Source organism: Ambystoma mexicanum, chromosome 11 (assembly GCF_040938575.1).
Source record: "Ambystoma mexicanum isolate Mex_15411 chromosome 11, UKY_AmexF1_1, whole genome shotgun sequence".
NCBI lineage: Eukaryota > Metazoa > Chordata > Amphibia > Caudata > Ambystomatidae > Ambystoma > Ambystoma mexicanum.
Window position 1 is genome coordinate 552463076 of NC_090934.1, and position 17428 is coordinate 552480503.

Consider the following 17428-nt stretch of genomic DNA (forward strand, 5'->3'; position numbering starts at 1 on the left):
AGAACGTATCACGTTCAAAACGCTAGCACTGACCTACAAATCTATCTCGAACACTGCACCTACCCACTTATCCAGGAACATTTCTAAGGCCCAATCAGCCAGACCTACCTGGGATGCCTATTGCCACTTACTTGTCATCCCCAGATACAGGCGACAGAAAGCAGGGGGAAGCAGCTTCCCTGTAGCCTTACGATCTGATGACTCCTTCGGTCCTTTCTCAAAGGGCTCAAACCCTGGCTCTTCTCACAAGACCTTCACAGTTAAACTTACCTTAACATTTCTAACTATCGGCACCACCGTCTCCACCATGTATGTACCACTTAGTTTACTATCTCTTGTAACCACTACCTGTAAATATTGTAATCAATGTAATTAATGTACCTACCTAACCTCCTTGCCTGTAACCTTGCTGTAACCAAGTCTTCATGTAACCAGCGCCCAGATGCCCCCGGGTTGGGTGCGCTTAACACATGTCAAAATAAATAAACACACTTTAAGAAAGACACATTGTATTTCAAGGTACGTAAGTGATCTATCGGCACATAACTATCTTTGATCTAATAGCTAGTTATACCCAATATACTTTTAAGAAGTGTATAATGCAGATTCTAAGGTAAGTAAGAACTTTATGAAACTATTTTAGAATAGCACCCAAGCAATTCAGGGAAGCACAACCCAGGGTTACAAGTTTAGATGAGCAGCAGCAAATTAAGGTGAGTAGGACCTACATATGTTTTAAAGGAGCCTCCAGCTACTCAAAGGTAGGTATAAACCCTAAGACTGTTTTAGATCTGTATGAAGCAGACCAGGGAATGCAACACCCAATGTTACACTTTAAGAATGATATGATGTTATTCAAGGCAAGTAAACTTTATTGGCAAGATTTTACACTCATTCAGTTAAGCAATTATAACACAGTACCAACACTAATTACTTTTTAGATGAGGGAAACACCATTCAAAGTTAGTAAAGCAACTTATGCACTTTTTAGAGGGGCAGAATGAAACTCAAAGGTAGGCATAAACTTGATGACACTTTGTAACTTCTTCTTTCACAGACATACAGTTACCACACTAACTTCTTTAGCAAGTAAGCACTTTTACACATTATACTTTCAAGGCAGAATCCTTTCCTTACCCAGTCCTTCCCTAGTCTATTGCATGAGTTTTCTGAGTAGCAGAAGAGGGACCCTAATGAGCTAGGTGCCAGATGTAGGCAGGTTGAGATAGGGTTCAGTTGCAGGAAAGTCAAGGTTCCATAGGAGATCTTATTAAACATGTAAGTATTCACTTTCACAGTTAAAGTGTTCAGGGACTTCACAGAGGTTCCCTATATGTGTTCCAGCATGAGGCCTGGGCAAGTGGTATGGGCAAACTCCCAACCACATGAATCACCCACTCAGCCTCACAGGATGCAAGCCAGACTTAAGGTAAGTATTTCCCAAGCCCACACAGTACCTTCAGAGAAAAGAAGAGCTTCAGAGTGGATGCCTTCAGGATGCAGCAGCGCAGGAACCGGTCCCTGGATTCTTGGTTCTGGAAAGAACTGGACACTGAATGGGAACCTGCAGCAGCAATCCTCAGAGGAGGCTTCCAGCAAAGGTTTCTTCATGAATTCTCATGGCTCTGTGGATTTGGCGCCTATTTACAGCAGCCAGATGAAAAATGAATATCGCCAGTCGAATTCTCTTCACTCTCTCGGTTCTGCACTCTGGTGAGGGGACTTCAGGGATTCGAATTGTGCTTTGGAGATTCAGGAGGAGTTCACCTAAGTTTCAAATGAATTTGGACTTCAGTAGACTATGCTCGGCACTCAGGCTTGAGGTCCCAGGGTTTTGGCGGTTTGTAGCCCAGCACGGTCGCATGGGATGGCTCAAAATGCAGGTCTTCTTGAGACTAGTGGATCTCATTGACATCTGGGTAGGAGTTGTCATTTTCAGGACCCCATGTCGATTACAAGGAAGGGTTACATCAGGCTCTGGTTACACAGCAGGCTCTTTGGTTGCTGGAAATCGCTACAGACGTCTTTTCTTCATCTTCCTTGTTGGTTTTAGATCCAGTGGTTGACTTGTCAGCAAGTTCCAGGTTTGGAGTATTTATCAGGAACTACAGCACAACTTCTGCAATTCTCCTTGCAGTTTACAGAAAGGGATGGTCTGCTGTCCAATCGGGACAGCCAGCCCCCCTTTGAGACTGGGTTCCTTTCAGGTAAGGTGAAAGCCAAAAGGCTGCAGAGGTTTGGACTCCTCCCTCGCTTCCTGCTTTCTCAGGCACTCTTGAGCCTGGGTGGGGAATACAAAGGATTCCTGCCGAAGACAAAACTTCCACAGAGGTCATTCCCACCTAGAATGGCAGAAGACCTCAGAAACAACAAGCACACGGGAAATGGACAAAAAAGAAGGAGCCCACATTCTAGCAGAATGGTGGCCTTTCTGTGCATTACGGAGGCTGATTTAACAGCCTGCAAGTAATTAGACTAAAAAGTCACTTAGGTAAAACCACTGCCACCAGCCATTCAAGTAAACCTCCAATTGTAGCAAAAATGTTACCAGGTAAGTAAAAAAGGGGATACACTGTATCCACCAGCACTATACATATGTTGGGGTGTACTGGCTCACTATATAAAATTCAAAGGGAAAGTAAATCCCTATTTACTGCTTGGGAACAGTAGTTCACCCAAGCACATTAAAGAGAAATTAAAAGGGAAGCCCAAAGGGATAGCCTAAGCCCAAATGTTATAGGAAACTATAACTTCACCCATACACTATGGAGAGACATATAAAGGTCTCCCATAAAAAGAGTAAAAGACTAAGTGGGTGGAAAAAAAGATTCCCGTTCATCTAGGAACAAGGGAAAATAATCACCAAGTCCAAGCAAAAAGTTCTGGGATTGACACAAGTCAGGAAGATTTATCACCAATATGAAAATCTTACCTAACACTGACAGGTAAACTTATTTTCCAAATTAGTTTACAGGTGTCTGCATCATGTATTATATTTAGCCCTTGTATGCTGCACGTGTATGTTTCATCCTGAATTACATAGGAAATCATTGTAAGCCCCACCCACACATGCAATTCTGCCTTCTATGCGGTTGCACACGTGTTCTCCCACCCTGTTCAGATTTTAACGTCTGACTTCTCAATTCCTCAATAGCATGCTCCCTCTTAACCGGATTCTGCTTTCATCTCCTTCCACTTGGGGAGTAGGTAACGAGATAGAACCAATGGAAATTCTCTGTCATGTGACATCATTTTTGGAGAAACAATGTGGCATGTAATATTCTTCAACCTATGCTACACAACTTTAAGATGCATATGTATTAGATAATTTCTTGTCCAGTAAAGACTAAATATGATCAAAAGTCACCTTTGAGGTTTATCCTCCATCTACTTTCAAGGCTTTTGGAGGTGGAGGAGGAGAACCGAATGGGAGCATCGTTTCTGACTTCCCATTCCCCTATGCCTGCAAAAACCACTTGGTTTCATGGGAGCAGGATCATTTAACTCCAAAGTAAAACCAATGGATTCCTAAGGCTGTAAAATAGTTGTAAAACTTTTCGCCTATTCTCCAGCGACTGTGGCCATTTTTTCTCTGGGCTATGGATACATTTGTTCCCATCGTGGAAGTGATGAACACACCCTGAGCTCCGTGCATCTAATTTACGAAGACAGTCGCTGGAGAATAGGCGAAAAGTTTTACAACTATTATACAGCCCATAGACCCTTAATGGTCTGTGGAGCCAAAATCTTAAAAACCTTGATTTTTGAGAAAATTGAAGTATGAAAAGTCATCCGATGGGATGCTCATTAGCGAAGAACTGGTCTTGATTATATAATTGATACCGTGAAGGATTGATTCCGCATACTTAGTCGCCTACCTGTGAATTGACACATAGGGATTTTACAATTGGTATATATTGTTCCATAATACAAGGGCAGACGCAATTGTCTGCGCCTTACGTCCTGAAGAAGGTCTGAAGAATGAAAAACAGCAATCTCTGTTAAATGTAGACCGAAACACGTGTCGACGATTATACAAGATACTCTGGTTGACTGTCTGACCAGACAAATACGACACCCGAAAGCAAAAACTGGGCAGAAAATACCTTGATTTATGTCTTCAGAATTATATGTATTAAGTGAACGATACATTATGTGGAAAGAGCCAAATGTGTGTTTTTAGGAAGAATTTTGTATGAATGAGTGAGTTTGGAATGAGAGAAGTATAGATGAAATATATGATGATGAATTGAGATTTATGATTTTAAAACATTGCATATAACATTTAACTATGTGTTTATTGATTAAAATTTGTGATACTATGTTTTAAAAAAAACTTCTGTGTCATCTCTATCCCTTGGTCCAATCTTGTTTTTACAAACTCTCTATATTTTGCCTGTGGGACCAGGGATTTAAAGCAGGCATACCCCTTTATTTTTTAATCTTCCTAAGGAATCCCCCAATTTATTACACCTGCCAAAAGTGGGTTGATCCCATAGGATTCCATTGCAAATGATGTCTGCCATAGAGACATTTTTTTTATTTTATTTTATTGGTAGTTTTGTATAGTGTCCCCTCACTTAGGCGCCACTTCAAAGTGACAGAAATATACAAGAAATGTAAAGAAAGAACGCCAAAGGAAAGCCAAGCTGAAAGATGTTACAGGCCCAGTCATGCAAAAAATGGCGCTGTCAATAAGAGATTCGACTCATTGCTTATCTTGAGTACTGACTGAAGATATGGTAAGCCCTAGTACATTAAATACCATTAGTTAAATTAACATACATATTATCAATCGGTCAGAGCTGGCAGGGGTACAGCATTTAACCGTTCTCATGGCCAAAAGATGCAGATTCAGGGTAATCTGCCAGGCTACAGCGAGTGCAAATAATGACGTAAGTGCAAATAAGGGAGACATTTCTGGGCCTGGAGGAAAAGGGTGTTTGCTGCTAACATCATAGTAGCCTGTAGGCGACCATGTTCACACAGCCTGTTCTGTGAGCCATGATTTTAGGTTCCTCCTCTCTTGCAATTTGGTTCCTTTTTCAGAGTTAGTGCCAGGGGAGTTGCTAGGTCTGGAAAAGACCCGGGGCTAAGCTGATGTCGGAACTGGTGGGACTGGGGGCTAGCTAGTCTTTTGGCTGTAACTCCTGAGATTCTATCCGGGGCTACAACCAAAAGATCAGGGGCTATAGCCCCCTTAGCCCCCCCTAGCAACACCCCTGGTTAGTGCATAACTGTTCCACTGTCTTGCCTCAAATGTGGCCTGAGATCTGCCTCCCATCGTATGGATCATTGGATAGGGATGACCTCTTTGGGATGCATTTGATAATTTGATTTCTGAAGTAACTGATAATAATCCAGGAAATGGCTCAGAGTGCTTTATGAATGATCTGTTTACTAATCGGGAGTCATGTTATAATTATAATTGGTTGTTTATAACGCACCCAAAGGTTTCTAAGTGCAGACCCGGGATCGAACCTGTGTTGTTTGCGTCCTCTTGCTTCCAAGGCGAGCACGTTGCCCCTAAGCTAACCAACCTGCTGATATATGATCCCAAGGTTTAAGGACTAGGATCATCCTCGCTGTCTTTTTTTGGATGAGTTGAAGTTCTTGCGTTTGGGTTTTGTTTCGAACAAGGTAAAGGCTACTGCAGCATTCTAAGCAAGACAAGGCCAAGGCCCTGGTCATCTCAATTTTATGTTTTATGTCCAAATAAGCGATGATTTCTTCAAGATAATTAATTGGAAGTGGGGGTTTTGTGTGAAGGCACTGATCTGAGGCTGGAGGGTCAGATTATTGTCCAGTAGAATGCCAAGGTTTTTTGCTTGGTTCAAGGGAGTTGGATCTTGGCCCATCAGGCTAGACCATTCCAGTGATCGCTTTCAGTGGCCTAAGAAAATGATTTCTGTTTTGGATGTATTTAGAGAGTGGTTGCTGCCTATAGTCCAGTGCTGAATTTCTAGAGAAGATCAGTGATGTGGTAGTTATTGTCCTTCTGTGGATTTACATTAAGGAGGACCTGAGAATCATTGGCATACAGTTGGAAGGTACATTAGACAGGATCAATTCGACCCATCAGGGTTTTAACATATGAATTAAAAGCCAACGTGAGAGAATGGAACCCTGAGGCCGTCCACAGGTCACGTCTTGGATTTGAATTCCCTGGTTTTTAAACTGAAGAGCGATGCTTTAGATAATGGCATATCCAGTTAATGGTAGTAGCCTTAAGGCCGATTTGTGACTTGAGCCTTGATAGTAAGGTCGGGTGGTGATTGACCATTTCATAGGCTTCAAATAGGTCCTGAAGCAGTAATGCAGTGACTATGGTGTTATTTAGCGAATCCGTACAAATAACATAATACAAAAAAAAAGAATGAGAACTGCCCTAATTTATTTGACAGAAAATAGTAGGTATTTTAGTATATGTATGGTAAATAATAGGTCGGATTATAGGGTAGGGGAGTGAAAGAGGTGCGGTGAGACACCCCTGCATTATTAAACAAAATAAAGTTAAAAATGCCTTCTCTCATGAAGATGGGGCAGGTTTCAGTGCTCCCATTGGGGTAAAAGCCAGATGGGTTGCAGAATAGTTAAAACAACTCCGGGAACATATTAACTGCTTACTTGAGAAGTGGGTGTGTCATGACTTGGCTGGCTAGCACACCTGGTCTATTTCCAGTGCTTAATGTGTGGGGGTGTTTGCCAGGGCTCAGCCTTGGCACTTATTTCCGAGCCCCAGCACTTATTGTCTCAGACACAATTTGATTATGATGAGTTGTTTTGGTAACTTTATTATTTTAACTGCCAGTCACATAATAAACACCTATAGAATCAGAGCAAAACCTAATTGATGATTGTGTTTAAAGACACACTTAAACATGTCTCATGTCCCGACACAAGTATATCATGTTATGTGTATGTTGATTGCCATTTGTAAATGACACTTCTGCTGTACTGAGTACATCCGTCAACCACAATAAGCAGGTGGAAGTTGCAGCTTTAACACCATATATGTTGGCTGCATGGGGAGCAGCCGTGGATGGTGGCAACAGTGGGCTTGGAGCTGCTCCTTCTGACGTATCATGGGCGTGTTAGAAAATATTTGAGTCCCGGAACTTATTTTTTTTACAAATTAAGCACTGAATATCCCTCATGGTGAGTGATGGGATCCTGCTCTCGCTTTTGGTAGGCATACGAATATGCTAAGAGAACTAGGGAGGTGTGAAACAATGTACAGCAATGGGTTGGAGTGGGCAGTGGGTTGGAGTGGACAGCAGAGGGCGTCCAGGAGGGATAGAAAGCAGTGAAGCTAAGAGTAGACCATGTAATCAGATGTAGGGATTTAGAATTGGCACGTACAGTCGACTAGCCAGCAGGTGAATACAAGTCGTCAACTGAAAGTGTCAAAAGACAGCTGCCCCGGGCTACTTTACTTCATCAGCGTTCTTTATTCATCCCACAGGAATGCCTATTTGCAGCAGTAATGAAGAGAAGAGGCTCCATATAAAAGAGTGTAAGTGCAATTCAAATCGATAGAATGTATACAGAACATTGTTCATAAAAGACCACTAGGTGGTACCAAATACCAATGGAAGAAATATTTGAAGGAAAATGTTTTAAGAGAATCGTATTGGCACTGCTGAAGGATTGCACTTGTTAGGGTAAACTATATCAGCATTTCCGTGCTTTGTTCGAAACTAACAAGCATGGCAGTCCGGGAACTACGGTACCCGAACCGCCATACTACGTGCTCTGCTCGCGGGTGCCGTTTCACCCGCCAGGTTTTTCCTGGCGGGTGTAATGGCACCCGTGAGCAGAGCACGTCGGATTACGGGACAACTCTGTATGTGCCGGTGCATCCGACCTCCCCATCCCCATTCAGCCCTATGGGGCAGAATGGGGATGGGGTGGCCCTTGATTCCAGCACCCGCAAATGGGCAATTACTGGGTCCGCCAAGCTCGGCATGACCGGTTCTAGCCCATTCGCGGGTGCCGGAAAAAATGCAACACCACTAATGGTCACTGTGCATCCCTTACAGAGGCTGCAGCCACAACCTCTCCCTGCCACTAATGGTCACTGTACATCCCTTGCAGAGGCTGCAGCCACAACCTATCTACGCCACTAATGGTCACTGTACATCGTTGGCAGAGGTTGGTGCCACAACCTATCTATGCCACTAATGGTCACTGTACATCCTTTGCAGTGGCTGCTGCCACATCCCTTGCAGAGGCTGCTGCCACAACCTATATACGTTACTAATGGTCACTGTACATCCCGTGCAGGGGCTGCTACCGCCACAACCTCTCCCTGCCACTAATGGTCAATGTACATCCCTTGCAGAGGCTGCTGCCACAACCTATCTACGCCACTAATGGTCACTGTACATCCTTTGCAGTGGCTGCTGCCACATCCCTTGCAGAGGCTGCTGCCACAACCTATATACGTCACTAATGGTCACTGTACATCCCTTGCAGTGGCTGCTACCGCCACAACCTCTCCCTGCCACTAATGGTCACTGTACATCCCTTGCAGAGGCTGCTGCCACAACCTATCTACGCCACTAATGGTCACTGTACATCCTTTGCAGTGGCTGCTGCCACATCCCTTACAGAGGCTGCTGCTACAACCTATTTACGCCACTAATGGTCACTGTACATCCCTTGCAGCGGCTGCTGCCGCCACAACCTCTCCCTGCCACTAATGGTCACTGTACATCCCTTGCAGAGGCTGCTACCACAACCTATCTACTCCACTTATGGTCACTGTACATCCCTTGCAGAGGCTGCTGCCACAACCTATTTACGCCACTAATGGTCACTGTACATCCCTTGCAGTGGCTGCTGCTGCCAGAACCTATCCCTGCCACTAATGGTCACTGTACATCCCTTGCAGAGGCTGCTGCCACAACCAACACGTGTTTCAACCACGGGTCCTTATCAAGGCTTAAAAATGGCGCAAATTGTATCTGTTACATACACCACAGTGGTAATAATACGTTACATACCATAATTGCATCATTATATTGTAAAGAGACAAAAGAAATATGTGCACATCAATGCAAAACACATGTATCTCCATTTCCAAAGTGTCCAACGTTCAATAATTTGAAAAGTACTTGTGATGTCAGCATGCTTTTATCACATGTTTCACATTATTTGGGCCTCAGTCACCATCCGCCATGTGTGAATCCTATATTCTCATTACAGTATTTACAAGAGAAGCTGTGCCTCTGAACTATCCATTGTTGTAAGTTGTCAATTTCAGCTGATAGCTGAACTATCATTACTATAACACCCCATCATAGATTTAAAACCATTACTGGTTCAACCCAGTGTACCAAGTACAGTGTATTATCCCCTAGGTTTATGGTGACATGTTCTGTTTACTAAATACATAATTCAACTTTAGCATGACTCATCCAATGCAAAATTCTCATATTCTCACGATTGCTGTAGTGGCTGATCCTGATTCTCTCAGCTTGCTCTAAAGATCATTATATTATAAGGTTACAATAGTGATAGTTATTATAATGTTAATGTATCTCTTGTACATCACTAGATAATTATATTATTAAGTAGTGACTAAGCCATCTATAGTAAATAGATTATTGTTGGTGGTCACTAAAGATCAGGGTAAAAGTTGCCTTAGGTCCGATTGGGGATTTGTTTCCTTTCTGAAATGTAAATGATCATCTTTTAGTTAGGTGTGGTCCGTGCCCCAAAAAGTAAACATCAGCATATATAAAATAATATATTTAACATGGATTAGAGTTGTCCCTTATGAGTGAAACTTACTTGCTAGGGATTGAACCCTTGTCTCCTTAATGTGGTGTCCTGTATGGATTCACCCGCGATATCAGCGGCTTTCCGAGGGCAGTGGCGCCCGCCATTTTGTGTGTTGATAAACGGCGGCGTGATTGCGTCACAGGGTCGAAAAGCGTGAATTTATCACGTCCCGCCAACTTGCCATGTTTGCATCGGTCACGCTGTATATCAAATTATGCTAGAATGTTATGGCTCCTAAATGTGTCAAAAATGAATTACTGGAGACCGATATGAGGCTCGGACCGTGATGGCCACGTGAGACTACTGCTCCTGCTGAGCTCAGTCAAATTGAAGTTTCCGGCCCCCCCCCCCAGGGCAGTGTTAGCCATGTGGTGCGGCACGCTGACCCCCCCCCCCCCACTGTTGAGGAGAGGGGGGAAGAGTCGGCGCCCGTGAAAAGTGGGCCGACATTGCAGCTGCTGTGGTCCCGAGACGTGGTGCGGGTAAAATACGGCCAGGGCGCCAAGAAGAAGACAGCCGTCCCTTCGCCTAGAAGGAGAGAGGGGAGAGTCCACAGAACCAGAGACCCGAAGCGGCGAGGAGCAGGCCCCCCTGCACCACCTGGGTGGGGGTGGCGGAGGTCCCTGGAGGGAACGTGACACAGATCCCGGGGACCTGAGTGGTGCCGCGGCAGAGCCACCAGGAGCTGCACCCAACAGGGCTGCCGCAGTGGGGCTCAGTGGCACGACAGCGCCCGGGACCACCGGACCAGACCTCGGAGAGAATGAGGTGAGAGGGAGGCCGAAGCAGGAATCGAGGATGCCCCTCCCTGTGCATGGATGCTCTTACCATCCCTGACTCCACGCAGGGCAAAAAGCACGTGGCAGAGCTGCGGCCCCCCATCCCCTCCCCACCACCGGCCAGCAGACATCAAAGAGGCCCCAAAGGGGTCTCGCAACATTAAGGTAGAGGGCCGAACCCACAACAAAGGCTGACAGTGAAAAGGAACCAGAGGTGTGCCAGGGCTATAGCCTGCCCTCCCCCCAGACCAACATATAATCCAGAGGCTTTGTGGAGCGCATGGAATGCTTTAGGGGAGGGCAAGACACCATCCAAGGACAGAAGGGCCATTAATGAAGGGAAGGCACAAGGCAGTGAAATTATCCCACCAATCACAGAAAGGGATCACAATATCAATAGGAGGTGGGGATAAAAAGTGCAGAGACGAGAAAGGAAATCAGGCTCTGGAAGCGGTGAATGAACCCCCAACAAAGGCCTACAGCAAGATGGCCGTAGAGGAAACCTAGAGGCGACAGGAGAGGCCCGACCCCCTATCCTGGTCCGGGACAACCATAGACTCTGCTCAGAGGAGGGAGCTGCCCCGGATATACCTGAAAGTGAGGTCCAGGTAAACCTGGGCCAGATCGAAAGGTTGAGCAGGAGCCTGCGTGGTGAGAGTACAACAGGAGTGTGGAGTGGGGGCGAAATAGCTGTGGAACTAGCACCACTGGATCTCAACAGAGACCACCGAGAAAGGTGTGGAGCAAAGGGGGGTGGACTACCCTAGGGACGCCCAAGAAGGCGCTGGTGGGGTGCACTTGCTACCAAAGACCGGGGGAGATTGAGGAGCGCCAGAGAGACACCTGCTCTTTGAAGTCCATGGGGATGTCAGGGGAGACCCGGCAGCGGTACCCCCCTGGCCTACATCAAGCCGTCCATGGATTAGGATCAAGCGGGGGGAAGAGTGGCACTTGGGGAAGCTGGAGTGGGAATGAGCAAGGCCGTTTGCGCCCGGAGGCAACCGGAAACTCGCGTGCGCCATAAACTCGGACAGGGCTAAGGGTGTGGTCCGGGGGAGTCCCACAGTGAAGCGCTAGTACCCCAGACCCAGGGACTGTTCATGGGGTGTTAAGCTGACAGAGGACTGGGGACTGCAGGTGTACAGGGGAGCAGCGCAGGCAGGGGTTCAAGCGATTCAGCAGTTTCGTAGGAACACGGAGAACAACCGGGAGGGGAACCCCCCCGACACACGGCAAGATGTGTCACGATTCCATTAAGGGCACAAGGTATGGGTGGTAGGACCAGGAGGACATCTGCCCATGTCAATGTAGGGAGAAGGTGGACTTGTATGGTGGCTGGCTGGCATTGGCGTTTGATGGGAATGGCATTAACCCACACCAATATGGCTGGCAAACAAGAACCCACTATGGTACCTAAGATGGCCCCTGGCAGATACAATGAGCTGACCTCCCTGGTGGTGTAGTGTTAACTCGGCGTGGCTAGAGGCTATAAAACCGTGCCCCGGGCCACACCCTGTGTTTAGCGTTTTGTCTGCTACCAACCAGAGCAGTATAATGCTTACTGCTCTTGTTCATCCATGTGCTGTGAACGCCCAGACTTATTTACGGCATACACACCCGAAGACCGGAAGCATCAGCACAAGAATTCCACTGCACGCTCCTGTCCTGACACTTACCTGGATCGTCGTCGACCCGTAACTGTACAACCCAGTAACTTCATTCACCGCAAGAAGTTCAGTTTCTAGATTCCGTTCTCTGATTGAAGCCCACAGCAACCGCAGCTCCTGAAAACAGGAAAGACAATAGTAAGACACTGTAATTACTAGCTAATCCTCCCCAGTTCCCTGTGGTGCACAGACCCACCCGCTCCAGAGTTCAACCACATCGCTTTTCCTGCACATTTTGTGATTCCGCACCTGGGAAGAGAGAGATAAAGAGACTCATTAAAGCACATCAGAGCATTTGAAAGGAGAAAACAGGACAAAGTAAGCTGTGCTTCGCACCCAAAGCGCTACAACGCCAGAGCAGCATTCTGCAAAGGCTCACCTTCATACTTCTTGCATCCAGTGCATCACAACCGGCCTGGACCACTACCTTCAGTGAAGTGACCAGATCTCCCTCTCCTGGCTTCTTCATTGTTAATACGGTGAGCACCAACAACACGCGTAGGCCAGCCTACCTAGAGGGACAAGGGGAGGCGGGGGGAGAAATCAAAGGAAACAAATACTGAATACCTACACTTACTTACCTTTAGGTCTTCATCCAGACCCCCTATCACACCCTAGCAGAGGCTCACAGTTCATCCGGGTCCCTCCCAACCTCACTGTCCCCTGGGGTTTGATTCACCAGCGGACCAGTGGGGAAAGGAGTGGCTGGTATATTCATTATAGCAGAGTTATTCCGTGGGGGAAATGCTTCGGAACAGTCCGGACCAGGGACTCCTGCAAGGCACCAGAGGTAAGCATTACAAGATGGCCACAGGGGGAGCTGCGCCGGCAAAAGCTCTGACCAGAGACGACCTGAAAGACATTTTTCAGGAAATAAAGGCAATTCGAACAGATATCCAAGCATCCATGTGGGACCTAAAGGGCAGAGTAGACAAGCTGGAAGACAAGATGGAGGGAATGGAGAACAATCACCTACAAATGGACCTCCTAGACATGAAGTACGAAGCACGCCTGGCAGACCTGGAGATGAGAGAAGAAGAAACCGTTCTAAAGATGGACGACTTGAAAAATAGGGAATTTCGGAACAACCTGCGTATCCATGGTGTCGGAAAGCAGAAGGAAGAGACAGCGATAGATGTGGGAAGGAAAGTGAAAGGACTGATCAACCAGCATTTTGCCCTGGAAGGAGGCAAGGAGGTGCAGCTGGAAAGGGCCCACAGAGGCAGAGGTGGAGGGGGCAAGGGCCCGCGGTCGATATTGGTCCGTTTCCAGAGGTATAGGGAAAAAATGGAGGTCCTGGAGAAGACTAAACATTTGGGGAGTTTCCAATAAGAAGGAGACACTATCAGGGTGTTCCAGGATTTGTCGGGACTCACCCTGGCCCGCCGAAGAGACTGTTGTCCATTAACACAGGAGTTGACTGACAAAGGCATTAGATATCGCTGGTCCTTCCCGTTCGCACTGTCATCCGAAAAAGGGGAAGCAGACTATCAAGTGACTAGTGGCTAGGAGGCGCAGCAGGTACTCCAGGTCCACAAAGGAGAAGAATCGGCAGAATGCCAGGAAGGGTCCCCGAAAGCCTTGGCAGGGGAGCATGGGCCGGAGGGTCCACAGAGTACTAAGAAGAAAATGCCAGGGTGCAGAAAATTAAAAAAGCTGAATACACCCCCGCAGAAGGACTTGGGTGGCTCCAGCTGAAAGGGGGAGGTGGGTCCGCGAGTTCACTGCAAATTTGGTGGGTAATAACTGCAAGTGTAACTTTAGAACAGCGGGGGTGTGAAGGTATTGGGAATGACGGATGCAGCAGCAGTTACCTCTGGTAGCCCATCGCAAAGTGGGAGTCATGAATGGTGATTTGTTTTGGGGGTTGGGAGGTGGGGGAGAGGTGGTAGGGGGGATCAGAGAAGTGGTTAAGTTGACAGTAATGTTGATGTTTTTCAAAATGAGACGAGTGGCACGGTTGGAGAAGGCTGGCCCGAGGTCCTGAAGCTGGGGATGCTTACCATGAAGGGGCTCAACTCACCCACCAAGCGCTACCTGCTTGGAAGGGAACTCCGAAACAGGGACTTAGACATGCTGCTGGTGCAAGAGACGCGGTTGATTCAGGAGGAAGAGAGACACATCCCAGGAGCACATATTGGACAGGTCTTCTAGGCCTCCGGGTCATCCAAGAAGGGGTGAGTGGGCATCATCCTTACCAGGGAATCCGAATTACCAATCCGTCGGTATGGAAGAAAACAGATGGGAGAGCATTGTTGGTCTTTGGGTCAATAGAGGGGGTACAGGTGACCATTGCTGCAGTGTATAGACCAAACACGGGCAGATGCAATTCCTCCAGGAGGCCATGGGAGAAATACTTGAGAGGGTCCCGGGATTGCTCCTACTGGTGGGAGATTTCAACATGTGGGCAGACCGCACCTTGGATCATAGTGTTGGGCAGGACCACAGGAGTGGGGGTCTCGGGCTACAAGAGGGGGGACTTATGGGATATATGTCCGATCAGCTGCTGGTGGGCATATGGAGAGAATGTCACCCAACAGAAAGGTTTATACCTTCTTTTCCCCAATCCACAGATCCCGGACAAGGATCGACTACTGGTTCTTGCACCAGCAGCACATTGGTAGGGTCATCAACAGTGATAATTCACCAATTAGCTGGTCGGATCATGACATGGTGCTTGTTGACATGGCACTGTCGGGACTGATGCTCCGGGAATCGTTATGGTGGTGCAACGGCAGCCTATTGAGGGACACAGCTTTTGTGAAAGAAATGCTAGAGGCGATTGAGGAGTTCTTCCATTTGAACGACACAAGGGAGGTGGAGTTAGGTGTGACATGGGACGCGGCCAAAGCAACTTGGTGGGGCCTCATCATCTGGGAAGGGGCAGCCAAGAAGAGAATCCGGACCCTGTGAGCGGGAGAACTGAGGAGGGAAATTCGCAAGTTGGAGTCAGTGGAGAGGAAAAGGGAAGGGGAGAGAGATGATGATCTGGGGTTAGCGAGGGAGAAGCGTCAACAGTTGAGATACCTTGAGATCGGAACGGTGGTGGCGGGTCTGCAATTCCTGAAACAAAAGTAATACGAAAAGGGGAACAAAGCTGATGCCTTACCTGCGGCCAGGCTACAGGGCCAACGAGCTGAGAGATGGGTTGAAGGGGTTGAGGATTCGGATGGACGGCTGCACTCCCTCGGGGTAGAAGTGGCTCAGGAATTTGCTGAGTTTTATGAACAACTCTATGGTAAGGAAACTGAGTTTAGGGACGAGGAATTGGATGGATATCTGGGGGAGGTGTTGCAGCCTTGTCTTCAACGCATTGAAAAGGTAGAGTTGGAAAGGTGCGTTACCCGGGTGGAAGTGTTGAAGGCGATTGCGGGATGTTGGATTTATTAACCCACTCATCCGAGCCCTGCAACAGTACTTTGCATTGCTGGCAGCAGAAACATCAGAATGACCACTGGAAAGCATGCTGCTCGCTCAAAACCAGCCAAAAATGTGCAGTAAAAATCTGAAAGATAGGCTTCCATCCACTTTTGCCTATATTAGTGAGCACAGGAGATCACTGCCTAAAACCACCATTGGGCCATCCACAAATCAGCCTGAAACCACTTGGAAAAAGCAATGCTGATTGCCAAAAGCAACACAGAGCTGTGTGGGAATCCGTTTCTTGATTGTCAAAAATGTGCTAAAATCATGTATCGGAAATTACCAAAAAAATCCACCTTCTTGTTGGGTGTTCCACATTATTCTACTGTAAGAATCCACATCAATACAATGTCAGCAAGAATCATATGCTATAAAGTAAATCCCCTTTTAAAGGTAGACAGCTGTCAAAAATGGGTGTAGTACTGTTGCTCACCACTACCAGAAGCTGGCATTTTAAACCAATTCTTTGCAAAAATGAACAACTGAACCCAAACTAGGCCAAAGAAATAATGGCTATCAGAAGCCTAAGGGGAAGAGACAATGTAAAACTATGTTCTGAAATGACTTGAAGGAAGCAATTGTTTAATGTATGTATTAAAAATGTGGGTTATATTGTAAGAAAAAGACAAATAGTAGACATTGGTTGCAGAGTTAAAAAGTGTTCCCACACTGGGATCAAACAGAGTCCACACCTCCCCCCTGGAAAAAAGAAGCTTCCTTCTGTCCATGGGAACCCTTCACACCTGGCCTTCCTAGCAACAGGAGAGGAGGAGTTGTCCCCTGCTGGCAGGAAAAAGAGAGAATGGATTCTTTCAGCTGAATAGAATATGCTGATTTGGGTGTGACTTGTCAACAACAGCTGCTCTAGCAGGAAGGCAGGCCATGTGACCATCTGACTCACCAAACTTCTGGGGGGGAGGGGGGCGAACCAGATTGACATGTGAATTCAATTGAGAGCAAATGTATGTTTTATAAAATTGCTTATAACAAATTTTACCGAGCTGACAAAAATATGAAATTTTGGGATTCTTAAAATGACAAATTCACTCACGGTTCAAGACTAAGCTGGACGCCGTATGATGTTCTGAGACCAAACCCCGGGATTTATTAATATTGTAGATACGGTGTTTATGCTAGAAACATAAAAACGTACAGTAATATGCCCAGAGAGGATCTGCATGCATGTGTCAAATTTGGTGCAGAATCAATATTGGGGAAAGAAAATGGAAATAAGTTGGCATTTCTGAACCCAAGCTTGTAGGAACATGGGGCTTGAACAGAGACCTGCCTTAATTCATCTGTGAGGGGTATATGTATTCTCAACAACTTGTGTATCTGGGAAATATGTTTTTGGGAAAAATTGATTTTCTAAGTAAAAGCAAAGGGGAGTTTCTTCACTAGATTGTGAAACACAGCATCACTCTGACTCATTCTGACACGCTAATACTTTCTCCAGTCAGGTCACAGGGAATCCTCTAACCTATCAAATCCTTAGGGGGTTGGGCATGTAGAATCAGCCTTCCCACCCACTTTGAAAACACATAAAAAGAGACTGCTTAGGACAGGCAAGGACACACTCACTTTTCCACTTCAACCGATTCTTGGCGCAGCACCCTGCCGGAAGACTCCAGATCCAGATAATATCCAGACAGAGACTCCAGATAGATCCAGAGACCAGACTCTAGAACCAAGATCCAGAATCCAGAATCCAGAACTTTGAAGCAAAGACATAATTCACAAGCTGAATCCTTCTCAGCAGGCCTCAGAACT

At 46.5% G+C, this 17428-nt stretch overlaps 1 protein-coding gene across 1 annotated transcript in view; it reads left to right on the top strand.

The window, feature by feature from the left end:
- LOC138505019 (ETS-related transcription factor Elf-5-like) overlaps positions 1–17428 on the top strand; it is a 270695-nt gene that overhangs the window by 215176 nt on the left and 38091 nt on the right. The window contains exon 5 of the mRNA XM_069625369.1: positions 7466–7516. Within this exon, the coding sequence (XP_069481470.1) occupies positions 7466–7516 (51 nt within the window). The remainder of the gene's footprint in view (positions 1–7465; positions 7517–17428) is intronic.